General features: G+C 39.7%; 1 protein-coding gene across 1 annotated transcript in view; it reads right to left on the reverse strand.

The window, feature by feature from the left end:
• Positions 1–13955, reverse strand: part of DCUN1D4 (defective in cullin neddylation 1 domain containing 4) — a 73167-nt gene that overhangs the window by 31904 nt on the left and 27308 nt on the right. The window contains 2 exon segments of the mRNA XM_008953924.5: positions 7039–7130; positions 10507–10621. Of these exon segments, the coding sequence (XP_008952172.2) occupies positions 7039–7130; positions 10507–10621 (207 nt within the window).

The following is a 13955-nucleotide window of genomic DNA, read 5'->3' on the forward strand; positions in this document are numbered from 1 at the left end:
CCTCCTCTCCCTTCCTCCAACTCCCCTGGCTAACTTATTCAACCTTTAAGACTGAGAGCAAAGGGGTAGTCCTCACAATCTCCCCACCTGCAGAGGCTGGGTCAGGCAGTACTGTGACCCCTCGCAATGCTAGGAATGGTTCTCACACATTTAGCACACTGCATTCAAAGTCCCAGCTCATCTGTCTTTCCCTCTAAACTCAAGAGCAAGAGTTCCTTTATTCTTCTTACAAGCTCAGCATACTATCTGGCATAGAATAGCTGGTCCAATAAAAGCTGAATGAAGGACTAAATGAATGGCTGAATACCAGAATATAGGAAACGCTCTACAATCCTCCTATACCCTCTAGATCTAGCAAGTCACCAAGTCCAGCAGAATTCACCTTCTTAGTATGTATCCATTTCATTCCCATAACATTTGCTAGACACATCCTGGAGCTATGCACTGCAGTAGTTGCCTAGGGTGCAAATAGTCCCTGCCCTCCATGAAGGGAGACAAAGTACAGGAGTAACTTCAATACAAAGTAACAACAAGACTTTCACTAACACAAATTATAAGGTGGCTGTTCTTAACAAAGGAGGAACACTAAAGTCACCCGGAGCTCCTGCTGGGAAGTCTTACGTCATTTTTCTGCTTCAAATCCTTGGCTCCCCCTAAAGTTCAAACTCAGGCCCTTCCTCATAATCTGGCCAAAGCAAATACTTTTTTCTTGTTGCCATTATTTTCCTTTTAATCACAAATGTTCTACTTCGTTATACAATATTTTACTTCATATATTCAAATCTGTTACTTTTTTCTGGGGTTTTGTCCCCTTCTATCCCCTTTTTATATAAATGTATAAACATAAATTTAAAAATATAAATTTATATATAAATATATATATTTATATATTCCTAGTTTTCTTATCTTGATTATCAGAAGAAAACCAAATAATATTTTAGTTTTGTACATTAATACATAAACATCATACAAAGTTTCATTTGAAAATAAAAAATAAAGATGTTCCAAAAGTGAAGTTGTCCCCTCTAACTCCTCCCTACTCTGCAGAGACAACTATTTATTAAAGAGCTTCTTTAACAACACTTCTCAAAATAAGCCATCTATAGAATTGTATATGCATGGAATATATACATATTTATTTAGTGTTTCTAAGTTTGCCCAGGCAATTCTCTTTGGCCTTCCAAGTGTAAAATAATTTAATCATTTCATCTGCAATGATCATTTCTGTCTCCTCCTTTCCAATATTTACACTCCTCGTTTCTTTCTCTTGTCTAACAGCAGTGCCTAGTAGCTTCCAAAACAATGGCAAATAAGAGTAGTGAGAGTGGATATTCTTATCTCATTCTTGACTCAAATATGACATTTAGCATTTTATCATACAATATATTGCCTGCTTTCTTTGGTTTGAGAGTGCATATATCCACATGTGCACATTCATGTATGTATTAGACACACTACACATCAATTCATTCACATGATAAAATATTTAAATAGAGAACATACAGAGTAAAATAAACAGTAAAAAAAAGAAACTTGCCTTCTCCCTTTCTTTACCAGATAAGACATGTATCCTCCTGGACCTTTTTGCTGCATATGAGCAAATATATACTAAAATGCAGTTTTCAAATTTGTTCACCTACGCACATGGGTTTGTGAGGTACTTGTAATTCTACACCTTGCCTTTTTCACTGACTGTGTCTGGTAATCTTCCTGTGACAGTACCCATATATCTACTTCATTCTTCTTAGCTAATATTAATACATTTTATGTTATCCCATTGTAAGTGTACATATGTGTGTTTATTTATATGAATCAAAGTTCTTTTCATCATTCTACTAAAGTATTTAGGCTGTGAGACTGAAGAATAATTATTCTGATAAGGAAATATTCATCTATTCCTATTTTGTTAAGAGGTGTTTTTTTTTAGCAACAGATACTTTTTGGTATCTACTGATATGGCTTATTGAGAAGCAGCTGCATAGAGCCAGGGGGGGAAAGTTACTTTGTAATTCTTTTGAAATTCCTCTCTCTTTGGTTTCTATTCTTCCTAATTTAAAAAAGCTCTTTCTGTGAAACTTATTCTTTTATTTATTTATTTATTTATTTATTTATTTATTTTTTGAAATGGAGTCTGGCACTGTCGCCCAGGCTGGAGTGCAGTGGTGCAATCTCGGCTCACTGCAAGCTCTGCCTGCCGGGTTCATGACATCCTCCTGCCTCAGCTTCCAGAGTAGCTGGGACTACAGGTGCCCGCCACCACACCTGACTAATTTTTTGTATTTTTTAGTACAGACGGGGTTTCACCTGTTAGCCAGGATGGTCTCGATCTCCTGACCTCGTGATCCGCCCGCCTCGGCCTCCCAAAGTGCTGAGATTATAGGCATGAGCCACTGTGCCCGGCCTGTGCAACTTATTCTTGAGCCTAGCAAGCCGCCTGCATTTGCCATGCCTCTGCACATGGCTTGGGTGTTCCCCGGCTTCCTCTCCCCGTCGTGCATCCTCCAACCTGGCTACTGCCTTCTCTTTCTGTCAATGTTCACTATAAAGGTAATGTTTCTCTACTTATTTGCCTGTTTGCCACATGGGAAAATGAACTCTGAGCACGGTGCTTCTGCTGACTGCACCCCAGACCTCAACGAAGGTCTACTGAGGTATCCTTTGCAGTGGTTATGTAAGTTATTAATGCTTTTTCTTTTTTCCCAATTTTATAGTGTTGCTGTACTACTTATAAATACATGTGTCTGTGTGTTTTAGAAGAGCAAGATTTTAGAGTATAATTTGCAATGGCATGACTGTCAAAGTAATACCTTATCCAAAATAGGTTAAAATATAGTTTGCCAATCAACATTATTGAAATGCTACCAATAACCCTGCCATCTAACACTTTTTTTAAGAGATGGGGTCTCACTATATTGCCCAGGCTGGTCACAAACTCCTTAGCTCAAACGATCCTCCTACCTCAGCCTCCCAAAGTGCTGGAATTACAGGCGTGACCAACTGCACCCAGCCCTAACACTTTTCTTCTCATCTTTCCCATGCACACATTTAAATCTAGTTGTAATTGCATGATTTGTTGGGATACTAGTTGTATTTTACACTAAATTTACCTGTAGAATTAAGGTAATTACCTCTGTCAAGCAAGCTAACAAATACACCACTGGCTAACACAAAGTGGGTTAGAAGTGAAGTTTGAGAGAGAGAGGTTTTTTTTTCCTGTTTTTTTTTTTTAACTTGTATCTAAAATAATAAGCTATAAAATGCCCTAGGTGACAAGATACTGGAGGTACATCTGGTAAGGCTGATATATTGACAATAATCCAGAAAGAAGTGGTCCTTCCACTTTCCCTGCCATCTTAAGCAGGGGCCCCTAACTAAAGATATTTGACCTTTTCATAATGGCCCCATAATTATAGCATACCACATCACAGAGGCAAATGGGGCCCACATGGTCTCTTAGGTAGTTTTTAACATCTCTTCCTTCGCTATCAGACCAGTTTATTATTTGTTGCAACTGTCCATGACTGACTTTATTTTTGGTAAACCAAACAATTCTGCTATAGAACTTAATCCAAAATAGACTAAGGGCCTACAGTCAGGACTTGTAGAACTATTATGACCTATGTATGTGAGCTTTAGTATAACTGTAAAACCAATGTTGGCACCTGTGTATTTGGTTTAATTCCTTATTCTTAGATATATTTCAAAAAGTGGAAGTTATTAGATAAATTATGTAAACTGGTCATCTTCATTCTTTTTTTTTTGAGACGGAGTCTCGCTCTGTTGCCCAGGCTGGAGTGCAGTGGCGCAATCTTGGCTCACTGCAACCTCTGCCTCCCGGGTTCAAGTGATTTTCCTGCCTCAGCTTCCCGAGTAGCTGGCACCTCAGGCGCATGCCACCACGCCTGGCTAATTTTTTGTATTTTTAGTAGAGATGGGATTTCACCGTGTTAGCCAGGATAGTCTCAATCTCCTGATCTCATGATCCACCCACCTTGACCTCCCAGTGTTAGGATTACAGGCGTGAGTCACCATGCCCAGCCTGGTTGTCTTCATTCTAATGAAACAAAATGGGATTCCAGGTTCAGATCAAGGTCTAAATAAACACTTCCCCTGAACCTCCCAGCCGATCCTTTCTAAAGTCACAGAGAGCTAAAGTACCAAAGTGTGAAAGGGAGTACACCTACAACCAGAGAACAGGAGGAAAAGCCCCCAGCGAAGAAGGGTTTATTCATTACATTTCTGGAGATCAGAAATTGAGCTGGTGGAGATTTTAGAAAGTGAGAAGCTGTATCCTAGAATGTGCAGAGGATGACTGGGGTTAACTGGCCAGACAGAAACTTGGAGGAGCTGGGCTCAGGCCTCAGGAGCCACGGAAAGCAGAGGGCAAGGTACAAAGTGGAACTGAGAATTCTGGCAAGAGCTGAAGGTCCATCCATGTGAAATAATCACACACCAGGCCCCCGCTGCCCTTCCACTCCACTCTACTCCAGATTAAAAGGCAGGGAGTCAGCATTTATCCTCAGCCCAAACCAGCCTGCTCTCTTCTGCGGAAAATGAACATGGCTCAATTTCATTTACAAGCCCTCTTCGTGCTGGTATCTAGGGGGTCTGTGGCATCACAGCCTGTTCCCACAGACTCATCCTACAGCACAACCTGTTAGTCACACTGGTTCTTCTCATGATTCATTTTTCTTGACTAATACTGACCTACAGTTTCAGTTTATGTGGTTGAGATACACAAAATGAAAACACATGCCAATGGGGCTTTCAGTTATTCCCAATGCCAGTTATTTTCCCTATGGACAAGCTATAGCAAAAGGGGGAAAAAGAAGGGGGTGGCTAAAAATAGGAATAGTCACCTCCACACAAATTTCTTGAAGGGTTCAGTTAAAACGAACGACTTAGCAGGGATTTCAAGGAACCTAAATAATGTAGCTTAATCTTTATGTCCAAAATGTCACCCTTCTAAAGTCAGAGAAAGGCAAACAAGAAGAAAAGTCACACCTTGCTATTTTCTTGGCTTATATTATGAAAAAATCTGTATTTGCTTATAAAGGAAGGTACCAAAAAATCAGAATAGCTATGCTATGGTGATGGGATTAAGTGTACTTTTTCTTTAAAATTTCCTTCTTATAAAACATTTTCATAACAATAAATGTGAATCAATATAGGAAAGCAAGAGATCTTCATAATCAATGTGATAAGAATATGAGAACGCTCTTCATTCATTCAGAACCTATTTACAGAATATCTGGTACAGTGTCAATTATTTTTGTTTTCTGGAGACGGAGTCTTGCTCTGTCGCCCAGGCTGGAGTGCAGTGGCACAATCTCGGCTCACTGCAACCTCTGCCTCCCAGGTTCGAGTGATTCTCCTGCCTCAGCCTCCTGAGTAGCAGGGATTACAGGTGCATGTCACCACACCTGGCTAGTTTTTTGTATTCTAGTAGAGACGGGGTTTCACCGTGTTGCCCAGGCTGGTCTGGAACTCCTGAACTCAGGCAATCCTCCTGCCCTGGCCTCCCAAAGTGCTGGGATTTCAGACGTGAGCCACCGCGCCCAGCCGTCAATCACTTTTACTAGAAATTCTAAAGGTTTCCAGGAGATTCAGGTTCAATGAATCAAACGAACTCATGTTTAATTTGTCTGTAAACATGAAAACAGACAAATGCTAACAGCATCCATGTGTTTGCACTAGTGTCCATGCCCTGCAAACAAAATCCAGATCAAACTCATTAAAGAAATGACAGAGAATCCATTAGAAAGATGTTGGGGTAGCTCATAAAAGTCCAAAGAAGAACTACAGGAATCAGAACTATAACCTCTCGAGTCCTCCACCAGAAGAGAAAGACATGATCCTCCCAGCTTCCATCTGAAAACCCCTGTGAAGATTTGTCTGACTGGCCTGGCCTGGGTTATGTGCCAGCCACCTAGACCAATCTCTGTGGCCAAGAGGGGCAAGGCTCTTATCACAAAAAGGGTTGCATGGGAATAGGAGAAAAACAGCCAGATCAGGCTACAGGGGGAATTCCTCATTTTGATACCAATAAAAGGGAACCAAAACAAGTTACAACAAGTTATAAACACTATCCTGTGGAAGTACAGAAAAGGCTACTAAGGTAATTAAGGGTTTAAAAGATGTAAGAGCATGTCAGATGGAAAAGCGGAGAAAATCATTTCAGGCAAAGGCACGGGGAGTTCACTCTCTTTTATCCTGCAGATAGCAGGGATTCTTTTGGCCAGGAGATAGGGTTGGGATTAGAGGGGAGTGGTTGGGGTTGTTAAGGAATGTATGTATGATCTGCTCAGCTTAGTTTTAAAAAAATTAGACAACAGTGGCACATGGCAGGTTGTCTGGAGAGGAGATGACAGGAAAATTGGTTTAAAGGTTGCTAGAATAGCCAGTTGGTAAGTTATAAAAGAGCCTGAAATAAGGTGAGAAAGAAGAAAGATAAAAGAGGCTTCAGCTTGAGCTTGTTTGAAAATTTTTTCTTTTTCTTTTTTACACCATACAAAGCCACAATAACAAATAAGCCCCAGGTTGCAACATTATATTACCCAACCAATTATAGTAAGTTGCAAAAAGAAAGACTAAATTTAAAACATTTTAAGTGACAAAACAAACATTTTCTGCCAAATGATCTTTCCAAATAGAAACACTTAATATAAAGAAATTTCACTGCACTAAGTAAGGGTTCAAAGCAGCAAAGCTTATTTTAACACAGGTGCTTTGACCAAATAATCACCCATTATCAGCATTCCAAATAGGTTTCCTAGCAATCCAAAGTATTTCTCCCAAGTCATTTCATCTTTTCAGTTCCTTTCTAGTGTTCTGAATTATTTGGCTTAGCTGCTGGCTATAAAATAGGCCATCTGGTGATTTGTTACAGCTATGTCCCTCTCTCCCTCTGTCTAACAGGGACACACACACACGCACACCCAAATTTGAAATGTACACATTTTTAAATTCTTTAATCATCTCTAAGGTACTCCTTATTGTCATAAGGATCAGTCTTAGATGATACAAATGAATACCTACCTGCATATTCATAGAACCATTCCAAGCACCTTTTACTTGAAAAGGCTTCTTCTTCAGTCTTTATTCTAGTCGAATCATATTTTCTATACATGCTGGAAATTGAAAAGGCAGTTTTAAGTTATTTAAAGATACTGAGTTCTTTAAAGTAGCAGATAATTTATATTCTTTTACCCAAACCAGACATCCATTCAATCAGTATTTTAAGTATATTTTAAACGTTTTATTTCCTGCATTTGCAGGCTTCAGCTTTTAACTACAGTGTTTAAACACAGTCACTCCTAATATAGAACTGGTAAGCACTTAATACAAGTTTTTCTCTGATTAACAAATAATCAGTAAGAACTGAACAGAACAGGTATTTGATATACTCCCTTCTACCTCACCAGCCAGAACTACAAAATAATGGTGAGATATGGCAAGAAATGTCTTGCCTACATTTATTAATGTAGCCTACAACTCATGTCTGTCTTCTGTGTCTTACAAGTTAGACTGGGCACGGAACACAGTCTAAGGAAGAATCTCTCAATATTAGACAACTCAAGAGAACATTAAGCAAATAAAAAGAAACATCAAATCATGTCCAAGCTTCCGGGAAAAAAATAAACTTTGATGTAAGGCTGACAAAGACAATGTCCCTTGGGTGGTTTCTTGATTAGTATAACCTTAGAAACCTCAGGAGACAGAAGTATAGAGAAACTAGCTTCTGCCTTTTTCTTCTAATTCTAGCCTTGTGGACAGCCCAGCATAAACTAGAGAACTGAATCAGGAAGCACAGCAGCCTCCTGTTGCAACTGTGACCTTCCACAAAAATGACATACTTCATAATAACCAGGGGCTGAGGAAGGTGATACTCCCTACATGGAGAGGGAAGAGGAGGCAATAGCTTTAAAATGATGATATGGATATAAAAATTGTAAGTATATACATTTTTATATCCCTTACTTATATATAAATTACCTAGTGGTGTATATAAGCATTTATAAATACAGTTTTTATTTTCATAGTATGTAAGAATATGAAAATAATATTCGGTAATTCCCCAGTATATGCAGGGGACTGTTTCCAGGACCCCCACCTATACCCAAATCTACACATACTCAAGTCCCCCAGTCAGCCCTGGAAGACCCGTGTATACCAAAAGTCAGTGCTCCATACAGGTGGGGTTTCACATCCCTCAATAGTATATTTTCCATCTCTGTTCGGCTGAAAAAAATCCACAGAAGTAGACTTGTGCAGTTTAAACTTGTATTGTTCAACAGTCAACTGTATAATCCTTTTTTTTTGTATTATACTTAAGTTTTAGGGTACATGTGCACAACGTGCAGGTTTGTTACATATGTATACGTGTGCCATGTTGGTGTGCTGCACTCATTAATTCGTCATTTAACATTAGGTATATCTCCTAATCCTATCCCTCCCCCCTCCCCCCACCCCACAACAGGCCCCCCGGTGTGTGATGTTCCCCTTCCTGTGTCCATGTGTTCTCATTGTTCAATTCCCACCTATGAGTGAGAACATGCGGTGTTTGGTTTTTTGTCCTTGCGATAGTTTGCTGAGAATGATGGTTTCCAGCTTCATCCATGTCCCTACAAAGGACATGAACTCATCATTTTTTATGGCTGCGTAGTATTCCATGGTGTATATGTGCCACATTTTCTTGATCCAGTCTATCATTGTTGGACATTTGGTATAGTTCTTTTTTATTGAACATTGATTCATGACCTAGACGCTCACCCGATTATCAGTATATGCCTCTGATTAGTTTCTGGGTTTTAACACCAAAAAAAGTACATGGTTATAATAAGGTGTTAGGTTACTGAAACTGCAAACCAGCAGTTTTGTATTTCTTCTATAAAAGGTAGCCATACCACCTAGAAACAAAAGTGGATACCGGCCAAGTGTTCAAATAGATATGATCTAATTCTGGGCCCAGGCATTCCTATCTCAGCTCGAAGCCTGTAAATAGTCAATAACTTGGAGACACTATATAAATTATTCAAAAATACATAAAAAAGAACCAAGAGCATACAATGGAATACCATTCAGCAAATAAAAAGAATGATATGCTGATATATGCTATTTCATGCAAGAATCTCAAAAACATCATGCTTAGTGAAAGAAGCGAGACACAAAGACCATATCCATAAAAGGGAAATCTGTTGAGACAAAGTAGATTAGTGGTTGTCTGGGGCTGGGAGTGGCTGAATGGGCATTAGGGATCTTATTGGGATAATGGAAATGTTCTATAACTGGTTTGTAGTGATGGTGTGTACAACTCAGTTAACTTAATAAAAATCACTAAACTGTACACTTAAAATGGATGAACTTTATGGTATGTAAATAAAGTTGTTTAAAAAAGAAAGGCCAAGAATGAAACTCAGAAACTGCAACTACACTGCCAGTTTCAAATCTGGCTTTATCATACTATATTTTATTAGACTGTGGTGAGAAAATACTAAGTGCTACAAAGTCACAAAATGTTATGTGATTGTTAGAATTTAACAATTCTGATAATAACGTCCACACCACCAAAAAAGTATCAAAGTAGCCTGCCTTTGTAAAGTTGAAAAATCACTGGCCTAAAGATTGCTGGTGATTATTTTCTAAATCACTACTATCTTCTTTCAGATAATATTTTCTATTCATTTGAGATATAAACAATGACATTATTTTTACATTTTCAGAGTCTTTCTTATTCCTCTGAGTCACAGCAAGAAAGAAACAGAAAAATCTCACTTAAATTCCCTGGATTAATACATGTGGAAATTCCGGCCCATTAGTGGTATGACCCACAAAGCCAGAATGGGGAAAGATGGAGAAAGGTAGAAAAGACTAGACAATGATGTTCGTTCGTTGTTTCTAAAACAAGGAAGAAAAAACTACTTACTAAACTCAGGGTGAAACAATAAAGATGTTTGAAATAAACGAATCTAACAGGCCCTTGGAGTTACCAAAATTAACAAGTTCACTTATCTGAAAGAGAAGCGATTTAAAGAGCCTTGTTTTTCACAGTTCTATCGAATTCTCACCCATGTGAGAATAAACCTCAGCTTGGCTGATACTCTGGGCAGGCACAGACCATTAAGTACAGGAAGATCTCTCCAGCTCTGTGGTTGAAGTGAATGAGTGAGACCTGCTTAAAGAACAAGACACCAATTCTGTGGTCCTCAGCAGGCACAGACAGCAAGGCTTTGAAAGGAAAGAAATCAACTCTGCACCAGTTTTGGGCGATCAATGGATTAAGATAAAACTTTAACTTCTAAGAATTCAAATTACCTAATTTGCTCTTATGTTTTTAAACTAAAACACAAAATAAACATGATTAAATAATTACATTTTGAAAAATCGACTGGCAAAGCCCATTCCACTTGGCATTTGCACACTTAGAAGACCCACACTGAATTAGGTAGAAATGTGCATCTTCGACATATGTATCACTGATTCTGATCTACTGTCTCTACATCATACCTATCATGTCTACTTTTCTTGGCAGATAAATCATCTCCAGAGGCAGGTCTTCTCTTTTTCCTTGGTGGCATCACTTTATTAAAGCAGTCTGAAGAACTGCAAGACCGCAGACTTCCTACAAAACAAATTCAAAGAGCACAAAATTAAGGTATGCTACATCCTAACTCTGTACTTCCAAAGAACAGTACTGCTAATTTAAACACTTCCACAGCTTGTATTGTAAGGAATTTAGATGTTAAAGAAAAGATGGGTTTTTAGTTCCTTTTTGAAAAAATGTTATGGTCAAGAAATAAACCTAGCGACGACACAAATAAGTTAATACCTCCACCAACCCAAATCACACCAGAAATAGAAGTTATTATAATTTCAATTTACTCTCCAAAAATACTAATCTAAGTCATCTAACCTTTCTGTTTCTCTTATATGTCAATGTTCTCTCAAAATGCACTGCAGTGCTATCTCATGTACACACTTCATGAAACAAGGTTAGCTCAACAAGTAACCCTGACTCTAAAATACATGTAGGCACATCAGTCCCAGTAGTCTTAAGCTTCAAGAGATATCTGATTTAAAAAAAACAGGATTTGGGGTTTTTTAAGCAGAAGTCTGACATGACCTTGAGCAAAATGTCCACAACAATTTTGTTTGTTTCTGCCACTTGAAGATTTTGCCACGTTCAGTCAGGGTTTTCAGTTAGGAAACATAACTTTCATTTGGTAATTGTCTGATACAAAAATGTAATAACAGATAATAATAGCCACTGAACACTTATTGAGGTCTTACTTTGAACCAGGCCCTGTTCTTAACACTTGCATGTACTAACTCATTTAGGTTCAGTTTCCATGAGAAAAGAACTATTATTGCCTTATGCAGATAAGAAAACGGAGGCGGAGGGAGGTTAGGCAAACGGCAAAGCCAGGATTCGAATCTGGGCAGTCTTGCTTCAGGCCGTCTTAAGTTATAAATTACAAGACAACTATAAGATGATTAAAATACCCCACCTTGGTACAAGTGCCCTCAAATATATTATGTCATTTGGTTCCTACAATAATCATGAATGACAGGCAGGGCAAAGATAATTATTTCTACTTAACAGACAGGGAAAACTAAGGCTTAGGTATTTAAGTGACCTCCTGAGGTCTCAGGAGTGAGACATGGTGAATTCTGAACCTCATGCCTTTCCTCCTTGCACAAGCCCTTGGTTGAAGGCCCAGGGCTCTCAGGGAGTGATGAGGACAGGAGAGTGTGAAGGGTGCTGGGGACTGAATGATCTGCAGTCAATGAGTGAGTTCCAGTTCTTCACCTATGTGGTTCTATCAGTCACTAACCTACTTAGGGTCTCTCATTCGCCATTTGAAGAATGAGAAATGTTATATAGCTACCTCTCAGGAGTTTTATGAAGGAAAAAAATATCCATTCACTAAGTGCTTAGGTGCCATGTGTTGTGTTCAGGTGTTGCTGAAATAAAGACATTGGTTCCGAGCAGCATCACGGAAGGAGGCATGCGCACTGCGCTCATGGCGGCCTTCAGCATTCACTGAACTCTCAGGACACGATTCACCAGCATGTATCATATTTTAACAAACAGGGAAACCAAAGCAGAGAGATTAAGTGACAGCTGGAAAGCAGCACGTAAAGCCAAGTCAATATGAACCCAAGCAGCCCAGTGGCAAAGCCCAAGCTCTCAGCTACCATTTGCTGCCACTTCTATGAGGCCATAAAAGCAGAAACAGAAACAGAGGACTAAGGACAGAGCCCTGGGAAAAGAAGGTAAAACCCAGGCAGGAAGGAAATCCAGGAGAGTGTCATGTCCTGGAAGCCAAAGGAGGAGAGCATGCTTTGAGAAGGGAGTGTTCAATTGCAGCACGGAGGTCAACTCAGGTAAGGAGTGAAGGCACACATGAGATTTAGCAATCAAGTACAGTGTCCATGGATTGGTGGGAGTGCAGGCCAGATTGCAGCGGGCTGTGGAGAGACGAGAGATGTGAGGTGAGGAAGTGGACACAGTGAATGTGAACAGCTCTTTCCAGATACCTGCTCTGAAGGCAGAGAGAGCTGTCAATAGCCAACATTCACAACCCTGCTAAGAGCAATGATCAGAGCTGAAACCTAAATCCCAGTTCATATCTGGGCTTCTATCACTGTGCTAAGTTCCTAAGGTGACATGCTTCAGCAACATACCAGTTCAAAGCACCCTTTCCATTATAAATTGGGACTCTGGCCCAGATGAGGGTCCTTCCCAGACCCCAGTCTTGGACAGTGCCCAGGCTCAAGGATCCTGCCTGCTCCTTCGGCACAAAACCAGTTCAGGTCTAAACAGATGACCCTCAGCCACCATTCCTGGGGAACCAACCAGACTCTTTCCTTCCAAGGATTGGAGTAGAGGGCTCTTCAGAGACACTAGGCACCCCCATATCACTCTTCCCACACCAGCAGGGTGTGGAAGAGAAAGAGTCAAGGGGAGTGCTGCCCACCACCCCACACACCCCATTCATCTTCCCTGTAAAATGCTGCCCTGGTTCACAAACACCACTAAAGCATATTAAAAGGTCCAAAGAATTGCAGTGACCCAAGCTTCTGCAGACTGCCAACATACAAAAACAAAGATTTATTCATATCTATTAATGCCCTAGGGCAGGGCTTGCAGAAGGAAAAAGTTTGCCCTGCCCAGCTGTAAAGCCTGTTATACTGCCCAGAAATGAAGTCTGTCCTGATCCTCAAGGCTGGCTTCTCCCTCCTTAGATGTATATGCAGGAAGAAAAGACATTTTCTTCCAATAGCAGTCACGGTTTGGTTCTTAGCTTCCGGTCTAGCAGTAACCCCTCCCCTTCCACATGTGCAAAACACAGAAGAAAATGCACTTATCGCCTCAATCCATAAGAAGAGGAACACTGTTTAAAATAACATCTACACCAACATTTACCAATAAAAGTTCATTCATTAGCTCCTCTACCACCTGGTTCTTCCTAGACACACACTGTACAATGTTTGGTTTCCACTGAATCCTACTTGTCAAGATTAGCATGTTTTTGGTAAATACACAAACATCATAAGTTAACTAACATTTTCAGCTTTCTCTTATGTTTCTTTCTTATTGATAAATGCTTTCTATTAAAAGTTTCACAAATACTTTTTTCTTGTGTCTGTGGAAAAGTTACTCATCTCTGAGACCCAAATCATCCCAATGATTCTGTCATTTATTAAAATGTTTATCTCCTAACTAAGAGGCATGATTTTTTTTTTTTTTAATCTCTCCACTCTAATCATCAGTGTAAGCAAGTGACAGTTAAGGGGTCATTTTTCACAAAGAAACTGTGTCTATCCACCTGCCCCAACAGCCATCCTAGTTCAGGCACTGACTCACTGACTCTCACATGGCTGGCTCACAAGGAGGATGAGGCAAACTCAGATCCAGGCAAGGGAAGGGAATTGACTTAAGACCACACAGC

Source organism: Pan paniscus, chromosome 3 (assembly GCF_029289425.2).
Source record: "Pan paniscus chromosome 3, NHGRI_mPanPan1-v2.0_pri, whole genome shotgun sequence".
NCBI classification, from domain to species: domain Eukaryota; kingdom Metazoa; phylum Chordata; class Mammalia; order Primates; family Hominidae; genus Pan; species Pan paniscus.